Source organism: Bipolaris oryzae, assembly GCF_000523455.1.
Source record: "Bipolaris oryzae ATCC 44560 unplaced genomic scaffold scaffold_50, whole genome shotgun sequence".
Classification (NCBI taxonomy): domain Eukaryota; kingdom Fungi; phylum Ascomycota; class Dothideomycetes; order Pleosporales; family Pleosporaceae; genus Bipolaris; species Bipolaris oryzae.
In genome coordinates this window covers 85,974-105,943 of record NW_006911326.1, presented here as the reverse complement: position 1 = coordinate 105,943, position 19,970 = coordinate 85,974, and the positions used below count along the sequence as shown (strand labels likewise).

General features: G+C 50.3%; 10 protein-coding genes across 10 annotated transcripts; 7 read left to right on the top strand and 3 right to left on the bottom strand.

The window, feature by feature from the left end:
- Nucleotides 1-688: 688 nt before the first annotated feature.
- On the top strand, nt 689-931 carry COCMIDRAFT_55502 (uncharacterized protein; the record flags this gene model as incomplete). Its single annotated transcript, XM_007688995.1, has 1 exon — nt 689-931. A coding segment is annotated over one exon (243 nt), but the record flags the coding sequence as incomplete, so codon positions are not given.
- On the top strand, nt 929-1,123 carry COCMIDRAFT_58502 (uncharacterized protein; the record flags this gene model as incomplete). The annotated part of the gene is made up of 1 exon (XM_007688994.1): nt 929-1,123. A coding segment is annotated over one exon (195 nt), but the record flags the coding sequence as incomplete, so codon positions are not given.
- A 297-nt stretch (nt 1,124-1,420) lies between these two features.
- COCMIDRAFT_93122 (uncharacterized protein) lies at nt 1,421-2,143 on the top strand (the record flags this gene model as incomplete). The annotated part of the gene is made up of 1 exon (XM_007688993.1): nt 1,421-2,143. One exon carries the CDS (start codon nt 1,421-1,423, stop codon nt 2,141-2,143), a length of 723 nt encoding a protein of 240 aa, XP_007687183.1.
- Nucleotides 2,144-3,613: 1,470 nt separating this feature from the next.
- COCMIDRAFT_25644 (uncharacterized protein) lies at nt 3,614-6,442 on the bottom strand (the record flags this gene model as incomplete). The annotated part of the gene is made up of 2 exons (XM_007688967.1): nt 3,614-6,270; nt 6,328-6,442. 2 exons carry the CDS (start codon nt 6,440-6,442, stop codon nt 3,614-3,616), a joined length of 2,772 nt encoding a protein of 923 aa, XP_007687157.1.
- A 170-nt stretch (nt 6,443-6,612) lies between these two features.
- COCMIDRAFT_4599 (uncharacterized protein) lies at nt 6,613-7,455 on the top strand (the record flags this gene model as incomplete). Its single annotated transcript, XM_007688958.1, has 1 exon — nt 6,613-7,455. The coding sequence occupies one exon, from the start codon at nt 6,613-6,615 to the stop codon at nt 7,453-7,455; it is 843 nt and encodes a 280-aa protein (XP_007687148.1).
- A 1,350-nt stretch (nt 7,456-8,805) lies between these two features.
- On the top strand, nt 8,806-10,076 carry COCMIDRAFT_67724 (uncharacterized protein; the record flags this gene model as incomplete). Its single annotated transcript, XM_007688992.1, has 2 exons — nt 8,806-9,812; nt 9,866-10,076. Coding segments are annotated over 2 exons (1,218 nt in total), but the record flags the coding sequence as incomplete, so codon positions are not given.
- A 1,547-nt stretch (nt 10,077-11,623) lies between these two features.
- Nucleotides 11,624-13,180, top strand: COCMIDRAFT_93151 (uncharacterized protein; the record flags this gene model as incomplete). Its single annotated transcript, XM_007688991.1, has 3 exons — nt 11,624-11,744; nt 11,807-12,398; nt 12,448-13,180. 3 exons carry the CDS (start codon nt 11,624-11,626, stop codon nt 13,178-13,180), a joined length of 1,446 nt encoding a protein of 481 aa, XP_007687181.1.
- A 314-nt stretch (nt 13,181-13,494) lies between these two features.
- On the bottom strand, nt 13,495-13,721 carry COCMIDRAFT_50438 (uncharacterized protein; the record flags this gene model as incomplete). Its single annotated transcript, XM_007688990.1, has 2 exons — nt 13,495-13,584; nt 13,653-13,721. Coding segments are annotated over 2 exons (159 nt in total), but the record flags the coding sequence as incomplete, so codon positions are not given.
- A 1,254-nt stretch (nt 13,722-14,975) lies between these two features.
- Nucleotides 14,976-16,033, bottom strand: COCMIDRAFT_4596 (uncharacterized protein; the record flags this gene model as incomplete). Its single annotated transcript, XM_007688957.1, has 2 exons — nt 14,976-15,354; nt 15,405-16,033. The coding sequence occupies 2 exons, from the start codon at nt 16,031-16,033 to the stop codon at nt 14,976-14,978; spliced, it is 1,008 nt and encodes a 335-aa protein (XP_007687147.1).
- Nucleotides 16,034-17,920: 1,887 nt separating this feature from the next.
- On the top strand, nt 17,921-19,894 carry COCMIDRAFT_93173 (uncharacterized protein; the record flags this gene model as incomplete). The annotated part of the gene is made up of 1 exon (XM_007688989.1): nt 17,921-19,894. The coding sequence occupies one exon, from the start codon at nt 17,921-17,923 to the stop codon at nt 19,892-19,894; it is 1,974 nt and encodes a 657-aa protein (XP_007687179.1).
- Between the last annotated feature and the right edge of the window lie 76 nt (nt 19,895-19,970).

Here is a 19,970-nt window from a genome sequence, read left to right as displayed (position 1 = left end):
CCTACGCCGTACAACACCACCATCAATTCTGCCAGCCACTTAACCTTGTAGGATACTTTTTCTAGGTTTCCAAAGGTTATTACAGTAAATCGAATGTCAACACTAGCCCTATGGCGATTATAGGGCGCATATTTACGCGGTATTGCCATCCTGGTCGGTACTTTGGATCAAGCCGCTTCTATTTCTAGTTAGTATAACACTAACCCCAAACGTCTTTCTCCGTGTACTGTATTTTATGTCAGCAGCCGTTTGTGGCTTTTCAAGCCTATGGCTGTGCTGACACTATCATATAATGAGCTGGCCAACATCCATACCTCGTAACCTCTGTACGAAGCTGCCTGGAGTGCGTTGCCGTACTCTCCGCCCTGCATGTTGACCTCGGCGCCCTTCTCAAATGGTGAAACACGTTAGATTATGACTGGCTGAGTACAGCATCGCTGAGTTAGGCGACGTGGTATGCTTTAATTAGCGGTGCAGGCTGAGGAGTTTAGTGCAGTGACGTTTCTAGTCAAGCCACGACTTACCCCGCCCTGATAAGAGATAGGTATCGACTGCCTTTTGCACTCTTTTATATCAAGTTTAATTACCTTAGACATTCATTGCAATACAATACTTCATTTAATATATCCTTATTAGTACACTTCGAGTTCAAACCTGCTTTGAAGATACCCAACTATTCAACTCGGCGATGTCAGCCCCCCTGACTACAAGAAACCCCAATCATGAAATCTTGTACAAAGCCCTCTCGGAAAGATTGAAAAACTTGGAGCTTGATAGACGAATTGAAGATGCGAAAGAGACTTCTGATTTCTGGAGTCAAATTCCGGTTGAAGCTGAATATCCATACGCACTCCTGGATTCATGCATGAAGGGAGAATACGACCATGTAAAAAGATACCTCCAGGAAACAAAAAATCCAGGACTATTCCTTAATTGGGTCGACAAGAACGGAAACACGGCTCTTATCTGTGCTGCATCAAGAGGAATACCCCAAATAGTTGAATTGCTTCTAGAATTTGGCGCAGACATCGACGCCCAAAACCATCATGGAAGAACGGCTCTTATGGAGGCTGTTTTGTGGGGCCATCTGGCAAGCGTCAACTACATCCTAGACAAAGGTGCTGCCTGGCTAGAGGACAATGATGGAAACAGTGCTGTTGACTTATCCAAAATGAATGAACGGAACGAACGAGAAAGATGGGAGCGTCTTCAAAATGAGGACATCCAACGACCATATGTATCCAAGAACTGTCGACAGCAAATAGCCGATTTGTTGGAGCCTGGGGAGCCGGAGCTACTGAAAGCCTTTTCTACACAAATCGAAGTTGCGAAAATCTGCGCCAATGCATTGGTATTCAACAAAGCTCAGGCCTGGTCGATATCTACGCAACCCGGAATTGAATGCAATCATCTGGCTGACATGGTCTTCGAGGTTCCTACAAGGGGATGGGATAACATGATGAGCCATACGATTTGGAAAGATATTACTCTACCAGCCCATATTACAACATTAAAAAGTTTACTGGATCCAACTCTTTCAGGAGCATCATGTCATCATTTCGATAATGCAATATTGTCGATCTGCCCGGTAGATAGGAACATTCTAAGACTTACTGCACATGTCAAGGAATTTCTACTACCGAAATCGACGAAAGCTATGGCTTGCATTAAGCTCGATGGGCACCCTACTCAGTACACTATGAGCGGAACTTCACACTCGACTTTGGGGGCCGGAGTTATCACTAATAAAAATTGGACTATAGAAGTTATGCGTATCGCGAGTCACATAGGACACGATTTTGGATCTAATCCCCGAGGTTGGGCGTGTCACGCGGAACTACAAGCCATAGCGGGGTATATCCATTGGTATCTGCCTCAGCTTGGAATTCCGTGGGACAGAATAACAGAGCATTGTTTTTTTCCCTACCCGTATCAAACCAGCATCCGCATGGTGTTGATCCTCGTTAGTCAGGAGATGTGTAGCGTGTGTCAGCCTTTTGTAAAGGCTATCAACGATATCACCTCGCAAAGATTTGGATTTGCTTTTGATGTTAGAGACGGGTCTCCCAATGGACGATATAGTAGAATTGTAAGAAACCACGCGCTATCTAATATCATAGGGACGTCTTCTAGCTTTGTCTGACGGCGGAAGTATGCAGGATTTATAGATAGCTAATAATTTTCGCACATTCAAATCAATTTTAATCAAGCAATGAGCGTACACAGGAAGCTGATTTACTTTAGGGTAACCAAGGAAATACTGAGCATATATGCTGTTATGCCAAATCTGGCAACCCTTTGCTAATTTTACTAGTAGATGATGCCGTACAACTCCAGCCCTAAATCATCTAAACCTAGCTTAGATGTAGGAAAAGATGATATTATACTATAACAAGTGTGGATGAATAAGTATCTAACTATAAGAAAGAGAAAGGTAAGTTTGAATTAAAGATATGTATTGGAAGAATATACAAAACCAGTGCCTAAGAGTTCTGTCTTCCTGCCACAAAATAAGCCTCCCACACATCTTGCACGTAGGTTTTGCAGCTGGTGAAAGTCAAAGTACGGATGGTGTGTCCGGTCAAATGGGGTATCCAGTAACCCAGGGACGGGTGTTAACGTAGTCAGCATCTTGGAGATTCTCATAACTCAGCACTCTGCCGGACCCTTTCGCTAACACATCTGACTTGGTTGATCGCCGAGTCTTAGCGTCGTCATTGATTGCAATTAAGAGCCGAATGTGGTCCTGCTGAAGAGCACCTTTTATAAAGCATAATTGGGCTACTTTAGCAAATTTTAGTAAGTGTTGCTGTAGGCTTTGTTTGCTTGTTTCGTTGAGAGCATAAGCGTCCCTTTGGAGGATTAGATTTTGCAGCGACATAAGGCCTTCTTCTGTTAATACGCTATAAGTAGAGATTGTGTGGGTCTGTAATACTAGCATGTAGTCATATCCCACGAACATTGCGCTATTTCTGTGAAGGCAGTGTTTATCCGGGTATTTTAGTCCACCAAGAGTACTACACCCTGTATGTACAACACATCCCTCAAAGTGACTCAGATGACCCAAGATACACAATGAGCGGGGCACTCATGCAAAACAACCTCATCCAAACACCTTCATTGCAAACCAAATTTCTTGTTACGCATCGCTTATCTCTTGAAGAAATGAGAAAGAAGGAAGACCTGATACCAATGAATGACTCACTGAATGTACCCCACGCAGCTCGATTCCTCTAATCATGTTGCCGTACTGTGCTGTGTTTTCAAGTCATGTGCGTAGATCATCCACGATACGAGACCAAGTCTTGGTAGACGGGCGTCGACGGCTTGGCTTTGGTGCACGTGGAACGTGCCAATGGTCCCGTGCCGGCACCGTAAACCATCGTATGCATGTGCCAAAGCCACCTCTGCTATTGTCCGTCATTGGCTTGCATTGGGGGAACTCTTGGACAGTGATGTCTTAATATAATGCTGTATTTACATCTGATGGGCGGGGACGAACACCGCACACCATGACTAGCAACGGGCCGAACCGCACTTAAGGCATCGCCATATTGACTCGGACCGAAGTCAGAACGAGATGTTTGCCCATCAGGCTGGGTTATCTGGTACCTCAGGATGCAGCAAAGTAGCCATTCATCTCCATGGCAATGACGAGCCGCTCCATGGAGTTTTCCTCTGCCGTGCCCCTTCCCTTGCCATAGCTCTGCTTGCCCGTCAAGCCCCTACACACGCTGAAAAACACGCGTATCTTGCCTCTCAGCTTGGCATAAAGACTCTTGACACTTTCTTCGCTTCCATGGGTCTTTGAATTCTGCATCTTGGAGAAGAGAAGGATGTGCTCGAATATCTCTTCTACAAGCGCCATGATTTTGCGCTGGCGCTTGCGGAGCAAAAGTGCAAAGAGAATACTATCAAGGCATTTTTCGTGGGCATCACGCAACGAGGCAACGCCTTCTGTAACGCGTACGCCCAATTCACCAGCTAAGTCTTCCTGATTAAGACGGGTCTCAACCTTGGAAACGAAGCATTCGTACTCGTTCCACGGTTCAGCAATCCCGGTCTGGAAAACGTAGTTGGTCAGTGCAATCACAAAGTGATATGCTTCCATCCTCAAGTATCGAGAATCGCGATCGGGATATTCGCGCGGCAGATGCGAAACTACAAAGAGCATACGCAACAACCGCAGTAAGAACTTGAAGATATAGTCGTACTTGTCTAGTGCGGTGGTCGTGATGACAAGGTTCAGTGGAGGCGGTGCTACGTATTGTAGTCGTAGAAAATCCAGCGCAGGCAAAGCGTCGGGATCCATGACCTTTTCTTGCTCTGCCTCGGTGAGGTTACGAATGGCAAAGTTGAGCTGCCCCGGGAGTTCGTCATTGTCTCTGTTGTGCAAGTGTGTTTTGGGTGCGGATATCTGGCCGTCTTTTTGTGTGGATTGAAAGAGTGCAGAAGAGTAGTAACTTTCACTCAATACCCCTCTCAATGCCAATCGCAGTTCTGAACTCGCTGGCGGCCACGACTTGCGGGAGCCCAGCTGTAAGCCCATTTGCACTCCACTACGCATTCTTCCTTTATGTCGCTCAGCGCTTTCGCGATTTGGGTCAAAGAGAGCCGTTGCTAACAGTGAAGAAAAGACACCATCACCAAGTAAGTGGTACTGCCGCTGTAAGGACAGATGCAGGCGCAGTTGATGGGAACGGAAGAACAAACGAACTGTGGCTGCGTTCACCAGCTTCGCTTGTGCCCTTATGAGCGGGCGAAAGGACAAGGTGGAGGCTAGAGACATTGGCGGTGAGAATGTGTTGGAGTTTGCGTCGTCTTTCTCGCGAGTCGTGTCAAGAATGCTTTCCATGAGAAGTTGCAACTCATCAGGTAAAGCCTCTGAAGACAGCTCGGGAGTGGCATCCATCATCTGAATAGACTCTTCAAAGTAACGATCAAGATTGTGTGTGTCAACCAAAAGTTCTGCGGCAGGCGCCGGTGTAGATGGGACGGGAAGGGAGTCTACCACGTCTGCGTGACCGGCACCAAAGGCCAGCAGTGCTTGCCTCAGCCTTTCCTCGTAGGCTTTTGCTTTCTCTGCTAATTTCTCCACTTGCTGCCACTGGAAAGCCCACTCCATATCTGGGGGCTGGACAGCCAGTCCATCCAAGCGAGCAAGTGGGTGAAGCGGATGCTGTGTCTTTAGGAAGCGAAGACTGTTTCCAGTCTCGAATATCATATTTCCATCTTCCGGAGATATGAATCTCGGCATCATTTCAGATCTGTATACGTACTCGACCGCCGATGTATCGCCAGCAGTCTCTTCTACCGTTACGAAGCTGTCACGTTGCCAAATGGGCAGGGCTGCCTGCTCTTTTCGTATGCCCATCCATTCGCCAAGCAGCTCCAGGCTCGGTCTGGCTACTTGACAGAGCAACTGACATGACAGCTGGCGGAGTTGATCATCTCCTTCTTCGATTTCCAAAAGACGGTGATGCAGAATCGACGAGAGCTGCTCATTAGTCTTTGCGTGCTTGACAGCATCAACCATGCGCGCAACATGTATTAGAATGCTTCGAGGCTTCGAAAATTGGCGCTGTAGCTGGATCAAAGATCGAATCTTGGAAGACTGTTTTCCCAGGGCATGTTCCAGACTGGCGAGAATGCTTGATACAGACGTAGCCAGGGCAACCTTTGCGGGTATGGATGCAGCAGAAGCAAAAGTACGCTCGGCAAAGGATCGCAGATACAGAAACGTATTGCCGGTATGAGTGAAGTAGGCAATGAAACTCTGGGCAACCTGCAGACTCAGTCCTGACGCTCGCCCTTGAGGGATGGTGGGTTCAAAGGATTTCGATTTAGGATTGAAGCGAAAAAGAATAGACGAGCGGCCCAGTCCAAGGTTCCAGAGCGATTGTAGGAGAATATCGGCTTTGATTATTCTCCCTGCACTTTGATTCTCGTCATCGCGTACCAGCGTGGCATCAAATGCCTCGGGGCCGTGTTCGGTGAGGTATGGTGATGGGGTTTCGATATTCTGCCTCTTCTCAAAAGACTCCCATGTGTAGAACAGGACGTCTTTGTTGGCGGGTCCTTGCTCAAGCGCTATCTGCCAAACATCTTCGTCGGGCTCGAGGGGCGGCGTTTCGATGACGGTGCTGGACTCATCCAGACTCTCCAGATCCGGCAAAGGGCCAAACTCGAATGTGTCGAGGTCTGGCAGTCGTAGTTCATGTTCGAGGTCATGTTTGGGTGCATATGGATGGTCGAAACGGATGGCAGCGACTGGGGCAGGTCAGCAAGACGCGTCTCTATGGAGGGTTTAGGGACGCGACGACTCACTGTCTAGCTGCAACGGGGTGAAGAGCGATGACTCCTCTTTAACGTCAAAAAAGGAAGATTGTTCCCACAGGCGATCGCTACTGAACACATTGTGAATCGAATCGCCCGCTTCCATGGCGGCGGCAAAGTCGAGTAGTCGGATAGGAGGGGTATGACGCTGTTCCTGTCTGGACTGGGGGGCGCTCAGCCCTACGCACCTGCAGCTTCGCGTCGCGTATCCATTTTCCCACGCATTCTCGCTCATCCTTCCACAACCACACCGTCATCGCTATACACTCGCGGGAAATGCCTCCTCGGAAAAAGGCAAAGGCCAGCGCTGCCTCGACCCCACTGGGCGACACCCAGCCAAAGACGCCCCAGGACTCAGGTGCTGTGCAGGCGCAAGATGAGATTCTCAGCGACCCATGGGCCGACGAGCAAGAGACGCAGCTCCTCAAGAGCATGATGAAGTGGAAGCCCACCGGCCTGCACAAGCATTTCCGTATGATTAGTATTCACACCGATATGCGCTCGCATGGCTTCGCGGGAGAGGATGCACCTCACACACGCATCCCCGGCATCTGGAAGAAGCTGTCGCAGTGGTACGACCTGGATGCCCTTGACACGCGCGAGAACGAATTCGCCTTTTCCGACGAGCCAGACCCGCTAGACCCTGACGACGCTGCCAACCTGCCCGAATTCGAACTCCCTGAAGAGGAATTTGGCGAGATGATGTGGCGGAAGCGCTTCCACAGCCCAGACTCGGTCGTAGCTTCATCGCCGCCCATGGTTCCGACAGACGAGTACAAGGACATTTATGCGCCAGGAATTGGCTTGCTCAAATACCTACCCGATGGCGTACGTTCACAAAAGGCGGAGAGCGTAACGGAAGCAACGTCCACACCAAAGAACACCAAAGGCGCACGACCGGCAAGGGCTGCAAAGAGCACAAAGAGCGCCAGGTCTGTAGCTAATGCAGCAAGGAATGCCAAACCGAGAAGCACCGTCTCCGAGTCTGCTGAGGAAGAAGACGATGATGAGGACGAAGAAGAATCCAGCGTTGAGTCTGAAGAAGATAGCGCGCCGACCACACGGAGAACCAATCGCGCAAAGCCCAAGCCTGCGCCAAAGCGAACGAGGAAGAGGTAGATGGGCAGATCAATCATGGGTACGGCGTTTGGAAATTATAAATACCCGCATTCCTCCTAGTCATGACAGCCTTTGCAGGATAGCAGAAGGTGTTTGAATATGAGGAATGCATTCTATTTCATCACAAATTTGGCTCATCGCGATAGCACGCATACGGAGGCTGGCAGGAATGACCTACCATACGAGCTGAAAAGACGTATATCAGAGAATGCCAGCATCCGAGGACGGCAGTGCCGAGTTGTAACGATGACATCGTCACAGCATGGGCGTTTACCGCAGCAATGTCCATTCACGTTTAAGTCTTCGCCAGATCTCGACCCACTATTCCAGGGCAGTTACTATAAAATAGACCACCAACCTCCTTCCTGAATGAGACATCACTGCAGTAGTCTCGCGTTCTACAGCTGGCCCACAAGACGCAAAGATGAACCCACAACGTATTTTAGCAGAAAAGGCGGCATTTATCAAGCAAACATACAGAGCTTGGTTTTGTTACAGCTAATTTGTTAGTTCAAGGTTGTGTTGAAAGGCCGTCTTGGACTGCTAGATCCCAGTTCATGTCCAAGTTCTGAGCCTCAAATGCGTAGCCTGCTTGGCCATATCGATTGATTGTCTGACGAGACTGGCTAAGGGTTTCCAGCCCACAGTTGGGGCAGAGGCATCTTTGTATGCATATGCCGTTCATTCGACGAAACCGGCAATAAAAGATTGTCAGCCAAGATCATCCGTCAATATCGATAGCCAGTCCTATCATACATACATTCTTTCTGAGAAATCAAATAGTAATGTACATCCATGCGTAATAGAATAAATCATGAGTACTTTGACTTCGCAACAACAGTGCGTTCGAGCGCACCTAGATTAGTAGCGTACTTTCCTCAAATAATATACACCAATATCTTGTTGACTCCCTACAACTATGCTAATACAAAAAAATACGTCTGCCTAGGCGCATGACCGTCCGATTTGCGAAGAGCACATTTTCATAGCAAAAGCGAGCCTCGCCCGGCATAGGCCACCGCTGTGCTGATATTGCTATTAGAACCTATAAAGCGGTGCTGCGTAGGTCTGTACGGAGTAAACCTGATAATAATGCTAGTAAGCTACTATTGGCTACGCGCCCATGGGGCTATGCACCTGTGGGGCTATGCATGTAGTGTATGCGCCTGTGTGGCTATGCGGATACTGCTGTCAAGCGCTCCGCGAGTTCTCAAAAGCAGCTTTAGCCAGCGCAAGGCTCAGTTAGTCACTCAACCGCTTTACTTCGCAAAGTCCATTGAAACAAGGCACATCAAGAGCCACTGGGTCTCAAAGTAATGCGATAACCCCCTATCCTCTTCAAGAAACACCATGTCCGTAGGTTTTGGTTTCTCCGTCGGCGACTTCCTCGCAGCGCTCAAGTTGGTCGGCACCGTAATTGACGCCCTTCGTGAAACCTCCCACGCCAGCTCCTCCTTCCGCTCACTACTCAACGAACTCTACGCACTCGAGTCGGTGCTCCTCCGCGTTAAGCGCCTCGATCTCGAAGATCGCCACAATGTTGGAGAACTTGCACTACGACAGGCGGCGTCTCAATGCCAGCGCACGATTGATGCATTCTGGAAGGATATACAAAAGTATCAGCCTCATCTGCAACAAAACGGAACAAACTCGAGGATAAAAGATGGATGGGCAAAAGTCAAATGGGCTGTCTGCAAGAAGAATGATCTAGAGACGTTTCGGGCTCAGATCAGAGGTCATACAAGCAGTATTGAGTTATTGTTGATGACAGTGCAAATGGAAGCAGCGACGATCGATGCACTCAAGCAAGATTCGCATAACAAGCGCTTAGCCAGCAATATGCAGAACTTATCATGTCAAGTAATGGGGAAGCTCACTGCGATTGCTAGCAGTGTTGGGCAGTGTGTCCAGCAAGGAAAGGCACTACTTGAATCCAGCGCCCAGATATTTCAGACCAATCTACGTGTCTTTCAGATGGTGCACGACATTCAGCTATCCATTCTCAGGATTCCAGCGCAAGTCCAGCGCCAAGAGCCGGTGTATCTAATTGACGCTTTTAATAGGGAGAGACCATTCCATCTGGAGTTTGTGAGGTCTGCAGAGGCACTTCTTGCCGTGCTTAAGATCGATATCAAACAATCAGGCTGCGATTCGAATATGATCGATCGAGGAGAATATGTGATTGAAGAGTCAGGAACGCAAAACTTGATTAGTCTTACGGAACCGTGGGATAGTGGCTTCTTTCCTGGACAAAGGGTTGCAATGAGCGTGATTTTCAAGGGGCGAACAACCGCCAAGTCTTTGTGTCCGAGATGTGGCAATGACTGTGAAGGGTCAACCAGTCAGGAGATCACATGGTCAGTTGAAACTATCTTGAAAAGATGCCCCTCACCCATGCTTACCTGCGTAGCGACAAATGTGGTACCATCTTCCGCCGTGTTGAGGAAATTATCAATGAGATACGAGACACGAGTCAACCAGATTATTCCGTTAACGAATTAGACGCCGAAGATTTGCCAGAACAGTCGATCAATGGACCAGCAAGGCCACAGAAGAAGAGGAAACGAGGAAATGACGATGCACTACCAAAAGTCCAAAAATTTCGCCGGATACAACTGCTAATGCGTGACGTTACGCATATTTGCCGCAGATGCAAGAAGGAGTTTAGGCAACGAAGCGACCTCAACAAGCACGAAGAAATGCACTCTTCTCCGGAAAATTTTGGCGTTGTGCATGCTTGCCGCAGCTGCAAAAAGGTGTTCACGCGACCTTGCGACCTCACCGAGCACGAAAGAATTCACTCTCGCCCGTGGAAATGCAGCGAGGAGAATTGCAAGTACTTCGACCTTGGCTGGCCAACGGAGAAGGAACGCGATAGGCATATAAACAACAAGCACTCAGCTGCTCCTGTCCAGTACAAGTGCCTATATCCTCCCTGCACATATGCGTCCAAGAGAGAGTCCAATTGGAAACAGCACATGGAGAAGGCCCATGACTGGGAATACGTTCGCCTGATGAGCAAAGCCTGGAAAACGGTCTAACCAATGAAAATGAGACTTCTCTTCCAGCAACCGACCTATGGCTAAGAACTGTAGATTCAGAGTCGCTGAAGCTCACTGCCTTCGTGTCTACGCCAAGCGGTGTACTTCTTTAGTCCCCTAACGCGCGGCCCGACTTGATTCTCTTCTTACTCTAGATGCAACTAAATGAGGGTTTTGATGAGTGGACAGATGTCACATTTTCAGGACCGACTGGGGATTTCTAGTTGTTCGATACAACACAAGCAAACACCGTGAACTTCGACACTGTAACTCATTTCTTCCAGGGCATGAACTCGTTTGAAGGTCAGTTCAACGACCTTATAGCCGGTTTCGCCGGCCCGCAATAACTGATTGCAGGAGGAGTCGCGACGGAAGACGAAGAGATTGGAGTGGAGCTGCTCTAGGCATCTTTTCCAAACCTAGCTCTATGTAAGCAAGAAGAGATGCCAGCGACGTATCATCAGCTACATAGCAAGTTCTGTTACGGTAGTTGTTTCGTTACGCAAGGATGGACATTGTGTCCATTGTGTAATTTCTCTCAGGCTAAATTTCACCAACAATACGATTTATTGTTTGCGCCTTGTGTTTTGAATGACTGGCTTGAGAGAATGATTGTTGACCCCGAAGAACATGGTGGTATTGGGATTATAGGCAAGCAGGTAGTAATGAGCCAATGACAACGCAGCAATTCATATTACGGGAACTCTTAGCGGTGCCGGCTTTACCTTCCCCCACCGACACGAGCACGATCTCCTAATAAACAAACTATCTGACGCCATCGGATACTACATATATAAAACACGATGCCCCCGAATTACCGCTAGATTCAAACTTCATAACCAAAATTCCTTTCTCAATAGAAATTCAGCAGGAATGCCATCCAAGCTCAGCTATCTGTGGGGCAGAAGTCCGGTAGTAGCCGCCATCAACGCCGATTGGTCAATTGCTCCTGTTATGACACCAAAGGGCGTGCTACGACGCCTGGAATGCAGCTTGCATCAAAACATGCTCGCAAACTGACCAGTCATCATATCATTGACTCACCGTTATTTGGGTATATAGTTCAGACCCGGTAGGTGTTTCAATATCACAAGCAGTATCCTTTGCTACAGAGACTTCACCCAATCATGACGTCAAACGCAAAGTACGGTGTTCCCGACATTAAGACGAAGGACGGCATTGCGTTTGGAAAGGAGCTCCGAGACGAGGCGTTTCTCTTCGACAGGGGATTCCTGAACTTGAATCATGGTATCTCAAGCTATCTAGTCTTAAAGCTCCATCAATCGCGACATCCCTTTAACATATCTCAGGCTCCTTTGGCACATACCCGCGTCCTGTACAGGACAAGTTTCGCGCCTTCCAAGATGCTTCTGAGGCCCGACCCGACCAATTTATCGTCTACGACTATCCCCGGTATCTAGATGAAGCACGGGAAGCCATGGGCAAGCTTCTCAACACACCCTCTTCCACTCTAGTCTTTGTTCCCAATGCCACGACAGGTGTAAACACCGTCCTACGTAATTTGACTTTTACCCCAGGCGACCACATTCTTATTTTTAGTACCATTTACGGTGCCTGTGAGAAGACAGTGGCTTACGTTACTGAGACTACACCCGCCCAGGCTGTCAAGGTGGAGTACACCTTTCCCGTCGAGGACGACTGGCTCGTTACGGAATACGAAAAGAAAGTCAAAGAAGTCGAAGCTAAGGGTGGAAAAGTCAAGATTGCAATCTTCGATACCGTAGTCAGTATGCCTGGCGTACGTCTACCCTTCGAGCGCTTGACAGCCAAGAGTAAAGAGCTGGGTGTGTTGAGCTGTATCGACGGGGCGCACGGTGTCGGACATGTCGAGATTGATTTGGGTACCCTGGATCCCGATTTTTTTGTGAGCAACTGCCACAAGTAAGTTTCCGTATCTTTCCTTCATGCATACGCTAATGCGAGAAACAAGATGGCTTCATGTCCCCCGTGGCTGTGCAATCTTCCATGTCGCACACAGGAACCAAGCCATGATCCGCAGCACTCTGCCCACTTCTCATGGCTTCTTGCCTAAGGGCTCAAAATTCGTCTCGCCGTTTCCCAAGCCCTCTTTTACTAAACCGGGCGCAGAACAAAATACATCCGAGCAATCCGCATCTCTGGGAAACAAATCCGCATTCGTGAATGATGAGAAGCCGGCTTTTATTGCAAACTTCGAGTATGTGGGAACCATTGATTCGAGTCCTTACCTGTGCATTCCCAAGGCGTTGGAATGGCGAGAGACCCTCGGCGGCGAGGCCGTGATCCGCAAGTACTGTCATACACTCGCGCAAGCGGCTGGTCAGCACGTAGCGTCTGTCCTTGGAACCGAAGTACTTGAGAACAGCACAGGTACCATGGGCCAGTGCTGCTTGTCCAACGTCCGGCTGCCTATCTCGCTAGACAAGGTATTCCACACCGCAGCGAATAGTGGCGTCGACAAGGAGGATGTCGGTGTCAAGGTGAGGGACTGGATGAAGAAGCTGAGTAGCGAAGAGTACGATACCTTTATCATGGTGTACTGGTATGCGGGATCCTGGTGGTCACGACTGAGCGCGCAGGTGTACCTCGAGATGAAGGATTTCGAATGGGCAGCTAAGACACTCAAGGAGATGTGCGAGAGGGTTGAGAAAGGCGAGTGGGCAGGAATTAAGGGCAAGTTGTAATGCTGGATAGCGTGAACCCCGCGCCAAACAGCAGTTTCATAGCCGAAGACTAAGTCATGATATTGAGTCATGGTGTACCACCAAATGCCTCTCTTCCTCACCACCGTATCTCCTCACATCTTTCCATGCACTCATGACTCTATTTCATCAATCACTTCTTATCCCAGTATCCCCCAACTCAATCCATCTTCTCCAAGTCCTCTAGACTCAATACCGCGGCTTACCAGCACAAGCACTGAACATCTCACCACAGTCTTTGCACTACCCATCACATGTCAGCAAAACCCTTCATAGCAAGGAAAAAGAGAAAAAAACTGTACCTCATTCCCCTCATGCCGAAACAGATGACACACATGCTCCGCACACGTCTTCTTGCAACCCTCTTGACCCTGTGTATGTCCGTTCTATCCCCAATATGTCATTAGCCTTTCTTCTTCTTTATCTGGATGGGTGCGGGGCATCACTATCGCACCTCAACACAAAAGTTGAAGAGCTGAACGCAAACATCGCAGTTGGCACCGCGCTGCTCAATCGCAGTCGCAGCGACAATGGCGGCAATCAGCACCGCAATGAAGCCGTGTAGACGCATAGTTGCTTGAGGTATAGCCGGTATATGTATGAAGAAGAGTATCGAGATTGATGTGTAAAAGCATTAGAGTCAACCTTGACAGAGCGCAAGATTATATCTCTTAAAAGCGGACGCAGCGGTGAGCTGCGAACCACCGCCGTCCGTTTACACTACACACACACATGCATACCCACGTGAGCGCCGGCGCCGCTCGTCACGCTAGGCAGAGCCCGTCGAGTAAGTGAAAGTCGTTTGTTCGTGCCTCGGGGTGCGTAAACGGAGAGATAGCGTGGGCGCCTGACGATTTCTAGGTCGCTTGTGTGACATTTGCATTCACTTTTTCTTTCCCCCGCCACCACCACCACCCTCAATTTACCCCGCTATATGGTCGAAGGTGCAGGTTGTGGCTTCGACTCTTGTGCATTGTGGTACGAAGGCTGCGCGGGGGAAAGGGTTGCTCGAGGATAGGGTGGTGGGATTGAGAAGTGTCTGGGGGAGACGGTATCGAGGTAGTCATGGTTGAGGTTCACGGTTACGACAGCGTCCGAGGGAGATGAGCGGAGAGAAACATGGTGTAGGTCGATTAGATTCCCGACGTGCCCCTTGTAATCTCCACAGAGGGGGAAAAGAACGGGTGCACGAGCGCGTAATTCGCCGTCTTGTGTGTGTAATGCGAGGGACCGGCCAAGCGTTCGTAGTATAGACCCTTGCTTTGTTAGAGCACTACTGGATTTTGAGTTACACAAGGGAAAATTTGAGCGAGATAAAGGGGGAGTGATGAATTTGATCAAATACATTGAATTGTTTGTAATGTTTTGAAATTTCTCTTATATAATATTTTCTTTTTCTTTTTTTCTTTGAACTTGTGTTTTGCGCTGCTAACAGTGGGGGGAAAGGGGAAGAAACTCTCATCGCCAGGATAGGGAGATACGGAGAAAGGAAAAATGGAGGGGGATGAGGCGTAGGAGTAGGAGTGATTAGTAGGGATGAGAGAGATAAACGGCCCGCTACACCACACACACACACGCCCTAACCAAAATTATGTACAAATATGTATAAAGTGGAAGGGGTATCCAAGCGAACGTAATCTTCATAGTAGCCTAACCCCTTTTTTACTCCTAGTGGATAAAAACTTTGGGTTTAAACTTGAAAAAATATAACGAAATTTTCAATTTAGGGAAAGGTTGAGGGAGGGTTGTGTAGGGAAGAGAGATTGAGTAGGTTGAATTAAATGGTACGGACACCACGAGCCAACTCAGCTCTCACGCGCCTCCGGTATTGGTCACGGTACTGGATACGGCCGTATGTTCCGAAGCCGACAGCGAGGAAAAAGAAGAAGGCCCAGATTGAGGTGATGACGAGACCGATGGGGAAGAAGGCCAAGGCAGTTCCGGGAACAACGAATGGCGCGGCAGAAGCGACGGCAGCGGATGCGGATGCGGCCGCTTGAGGATCGGCGTTGGTAGGGGCGTTGCCGGCGCGAGAAAAGATGCCGTTGACGAATGACGCTTCTTGAGACGAAAGTGTAGTCTCGACATCCCGGCCAGTGGCAGGGTTCCTGGCAGCGAGATCAATCTGCGGAACGAGAAGAGGCTGCAGCGATTCTCTGTGATATGGTCAGAAGGTGTATCATGACACCAAAGCGTTGTCACTTACTGGGTCATGGCTGAGCCCATGAGGTTCTCGTTGATCCTTCCTACGTACATGAGGACCTTCAACTGTGTCATGCCGTTGATGTCCTGCCTCTCGACCAACTTGCCCTCACTGATAGATGCGACAACCTCTCGCTTCGCAAAGTTGCCTTGCATGTTCTGTACAGTTGCGCCAAGGTAGGATAGAGTCATGCTCACGTCGGCAGCAGTGACACCAACCCATGGATCGATAGGAGCCGAGACATTGTACATTCGGAGTTCGGCCTGGAAGACACCAGTCGTGTTGTCGAGGAACGGTAGGTTGTAGCAGACGGCGATTCCACTCGGGTTTGATGCTTGGCCGTTGAGGTTACTTAGGGTCCTCATACACGCCGTCCTTGTCTGCTCTTCCCATTGAGCCAAGTTTACGTTCGATGCGTCACCAGTCGATGGCGTTAATGAGGCCAGCGGCGCGGTGTCGGCAGGGTTTGCGTCTTGTCGTCGAGTAAGGGTGGCCATGCGCCCTGCGTCCCGTCGAAGTACTTCCTCTATATCCAGACCCGGCTGAAGAAGAGCGTTCACTTGACGACCCTTGAAAGCAGTTGCGTGTCCAGCAGCAAGCAAAGTGCCAACCAGGGCGCGTGTGAAGAACATAATGGAGATGTATTAGTCGACGGTGAAGTATTAAAGTCGGTAGTGTCAATATGGCTGGCTGCCCAGCAGCGTTGTTGCTGAAAAAAAAGAGTGGAAGTGAAGAGAAGAACGAGGGCGCAAAAGTTTCTCACCGAGCAAAGGAAACGGGCATCGGTAGTGTCATTAGCAATCAGATTAGAAGAAGCGGAAGGGCGAAGCGGCAGTCACAGCATGAAGAAACGCGGTGCGGAAAACGCATGCGCGTGTGGATCGGGTGGACGTGGTGTTAGTAATGGCGTGACTAGCTCGGGCGCCAGACTCGCAAAGCAACACCGAGCCATGCTGAAGCTCGCATAAGATAGTTGAGACGACATGTGCTTGAAGCTGTGACGGGTGGCACCAAGATTTCCATGCAAGGAAGCGACGGCAACTGGGAATGAGCCGGAATTAGCATTATGGGGCCCGATCTGGGGCCGGCCAACTGGGCATGAGCTCGGGGGTCGAGCAGTTTGCGGATGGGGATATAGGCAGCATGATGATACTGAACTCCTTGAGACAATTGGTGTTGAGGTCTGGAGCTGGGCAACGGCGCTCAAACTAGGGGCGCTTCAGAATTGCGCTAAGTGCTCACGTGATCCCGCTCTCTGCACCAATGAGCGCCCGCCGTGTCACCTCTCCCGGGCCTGTGGTTTCAGCCGGGGGCCGCTGGAGAGGGTCCTGAGCCGACCTCAGGCATCTTTTGAGCCTCAGCAGGGCTTTGTGCACACCCCTGGCCGTCATCTCGAAGCTTGTACGAGCCCAAACTTGACACGAGGGGGGCGAACGCCCGCTGTCAATGTGGGCCGTCAGTGCCTTTCGCAGGCGTATCGCCAGGGCGTATGTATGAGGGTGTAAATTGTATACGCTCGCTCACAGCCAACAGTACGTCTCCACCATCAGCCATCAGCCACAAGCCACAAGCCACCAGCCACAAACCACGGGGCGCAGGGGGAGCTGTCGGGAGACGTCATGCCGAAGCCACACCGGAGATACGTTGTTCCCCACCGGCCACCGCTCAGAAGTACCGGTGAGCCGCGTGACTCGGAAGCTTGTGTTGTCTGCACCCATTCTCGCGCGCCACACACATCCACCACACCAGCAACGTGTCGGCTCAAATCCCCACAGCGACGGCACTGCCCTTGCATCCCGTCTGCCGTCTGTCTGTGTCTGTGTCGTGCACAAGCTCCTACATAAATTGTGCCTGCAATCGACATGACCAACACCCAGGCACACGGCCGACAGCCTCTGCTGGCCTCGGAACGGATCGCATACACCCATCTACTTACATGTCAAGATGCCGGGTGATCTGGCACCATACGGGAACATCTGCGCCCGAACATATGCATATCCAATGCCTTTGTCCTCGAAGGCGACTCTGAGGCGGCCACGTTCGCCTGCATACTACTAACCCGCATGGGTTGCGCTCGTGCCCAGCCTGCAGTCGCCCAACACATACACCCACCGAAGAAGGCCATATAGTGTCGCCCTCCACTAATACGTTAGGAAACACGCGCTGCTTGTCTGCCAGCACATCAAAAGCCTCTAGCCCGACGCTGAAGGCAGCCTTACTGTGCCCTGTCCGTGTTCGACCAGACTGACGCTGCCCGAAGCCTGCCGCTGTACTTCTTCCGTGGACAAGGGCTCCTGGTCCCGAACTTCTCTTCAATCCAGTCTCTCGCATCCCTCACTCTCTCGTGCTGCTTCTTGCTATTTGCTTTTGATTCTGCATTTTTTTGGCAGTCTCGACACGCTTGACTTGACCCTCGCTGTTAACCTCCCGGCTATATCCACATCCGCCCACTCTGCTATAGCCCACCACTTGGCTCCCCCGTCACTTGCCCAACTCCGTCATATCCAAACACTGCAGCCATGCAGCACGCTTCAAACTCTCCATGGCGCACGCCTGCGATGGAGTACCCCAAGCCCCAGCATGGTCTGCAGCATACCATATCCATGGTCAACCTCCAAAACGACCAGTCATGGTACAACAGTCGCGATGCTTCGTCTCCAGCGACATCGTCTGTTTCATCTTGCACTAGTCGGAGCACCACTCCCACAAAAATGAACAACAACCCATGGTCCAATGTGATGACCAGCCCGGCTTCTACGTACTCGAATAAATCTACAGATTCCTCGTCGCCCAAAAGCAGCCCAGACCGCACTCCCCAGTACAGTCGCTCCACAACGCCTCTCGCCCCCCAACCAATACGAATCATAAATGCGGTAGCTGGATTTGCACCGTTGTCTCCGCCTCCATCGGCAAACGGAGAATCGTTCAGAAACGGCGATTACCCCGGTTCGCCAAACCCATATCGCCAGCCTCTCCCTCCACCTCCCCCACTAGTGCCCTTGGTAAATGGGTTTATCAACACATCTATCCTGTCATCTCAGGGCCAGTCATTGTCTGGATGGTTTTACGAGCTTGTCCGCAAGCAAGGCTGGGATGCCGGTCTGGTAAAGAAGATTTGGCAGTGGACCCTGTCGAACCCCAGGCTTGCGATACTTTTGTATGTATGCGATGACGTGGCGTCGTGGCGACAGGCTTCTTTCTTCGACCTGAGAGATGAAAGCTTGCCATTTCCCGAGGAACGCCTCCAAGGTATTGTAGCAAATGCACACAAGGTTGTCGAGGAGCAATGGCGCGCTACGTCCAAGGAACTACCATTGAACGGAGGTCACGTGGACTTCACTACCAGGGAAACGCTTCCACTGCAGCACCTGAGTCTTCTTCGATCATCGCGCAACTCTGAAAAGAGTGTTGACCGTATTCGGATGCTCGGCAACGATGACCGTGTTTTGGTTCGAAAGCGGTTTGTCACCGCTCGTCCAGCTCAGAAAGTCGCACTACTGGAGCAGATCCTCCGTTTCAGACAGTTTGAACACAAGAACATTGCCAAGCTGCTTTGTTCCTACGCCCAGCCAAATCACGTGGGTATCCTGACAGAGAAGGCGCAGTACAGCCTGGACGACTTCCTAGCGCTGCCTGGCAGCGACCCGGGCCGTTCCAAGTTGCTCGTAGACTGGATGCAGGACTTATCTTCCGCACTTGAATATCTGCACTCGCAGTCCATATGCCATCGGAACATTCGACCGCGCAAAATCTTGATTGATGGAGCGCGTGTCTTTTTTGCGCCTTTCGACATTGGCCAGAGCGTTGATGCGTTCAGTCCAACAATGGCCGAGACATTACGAATTGACCAGCTGAACACAATCATGCAGGACCAGTCGTATGTTTATGCCGCACCAGAAGCCATCCATACACACTCGCGTGGAAAGAGGATGGCAGACGTCTTCTCACTCGGATGCGTGTTTCTGTCGATGATGACCGTAGCGCACGGTCAGTCACTGTCGGGTTTTGCACAGCACCGAGCAGCTTCAACGCAAGACACGTCTTTCCACGCACATCTTGACCGAGTAGCAAGCTGGCGGAACCGGCTGCACGCAACCACTACTTCAAGTCTCCGAACGGGACTCATTGGATCAGGTAGAAAGCAGAGGCAACTCAAAGCCGAAGCAGAGTGGCTTAGCATCATCGAGAAGATGATCCTGCCCCGACCAAAAGAGCGCATCAAAATGAGCTACGTCCTCGCCAGTCTAAACAGCGGCAAAGTCACAGGCGGCCGACGCCGAAGCCTAGACGGCGGCGGCTTCAGCGGCCAAACCGCTGTCTCCCTCGGTCTCAACAACGGCGCCTCAACCGCCACCCTCGTCGACATCTCCGAAAACACGGTTTCTGCGCCTGCACCTATATCCGCACCTGTGCCCCGAAAACCCGAACTCAGCGTCTTCGACGGCTACTTCCAAACCCAGACGCGTCGCATTGAACCCGCTGGGGGATGGTAGAAGAAAAAAATTTCGGAATCCCATTTTTCCAATGAGGATATTATCCCAGAGAAAGAAAGAAAGAGAGAACAGAGAT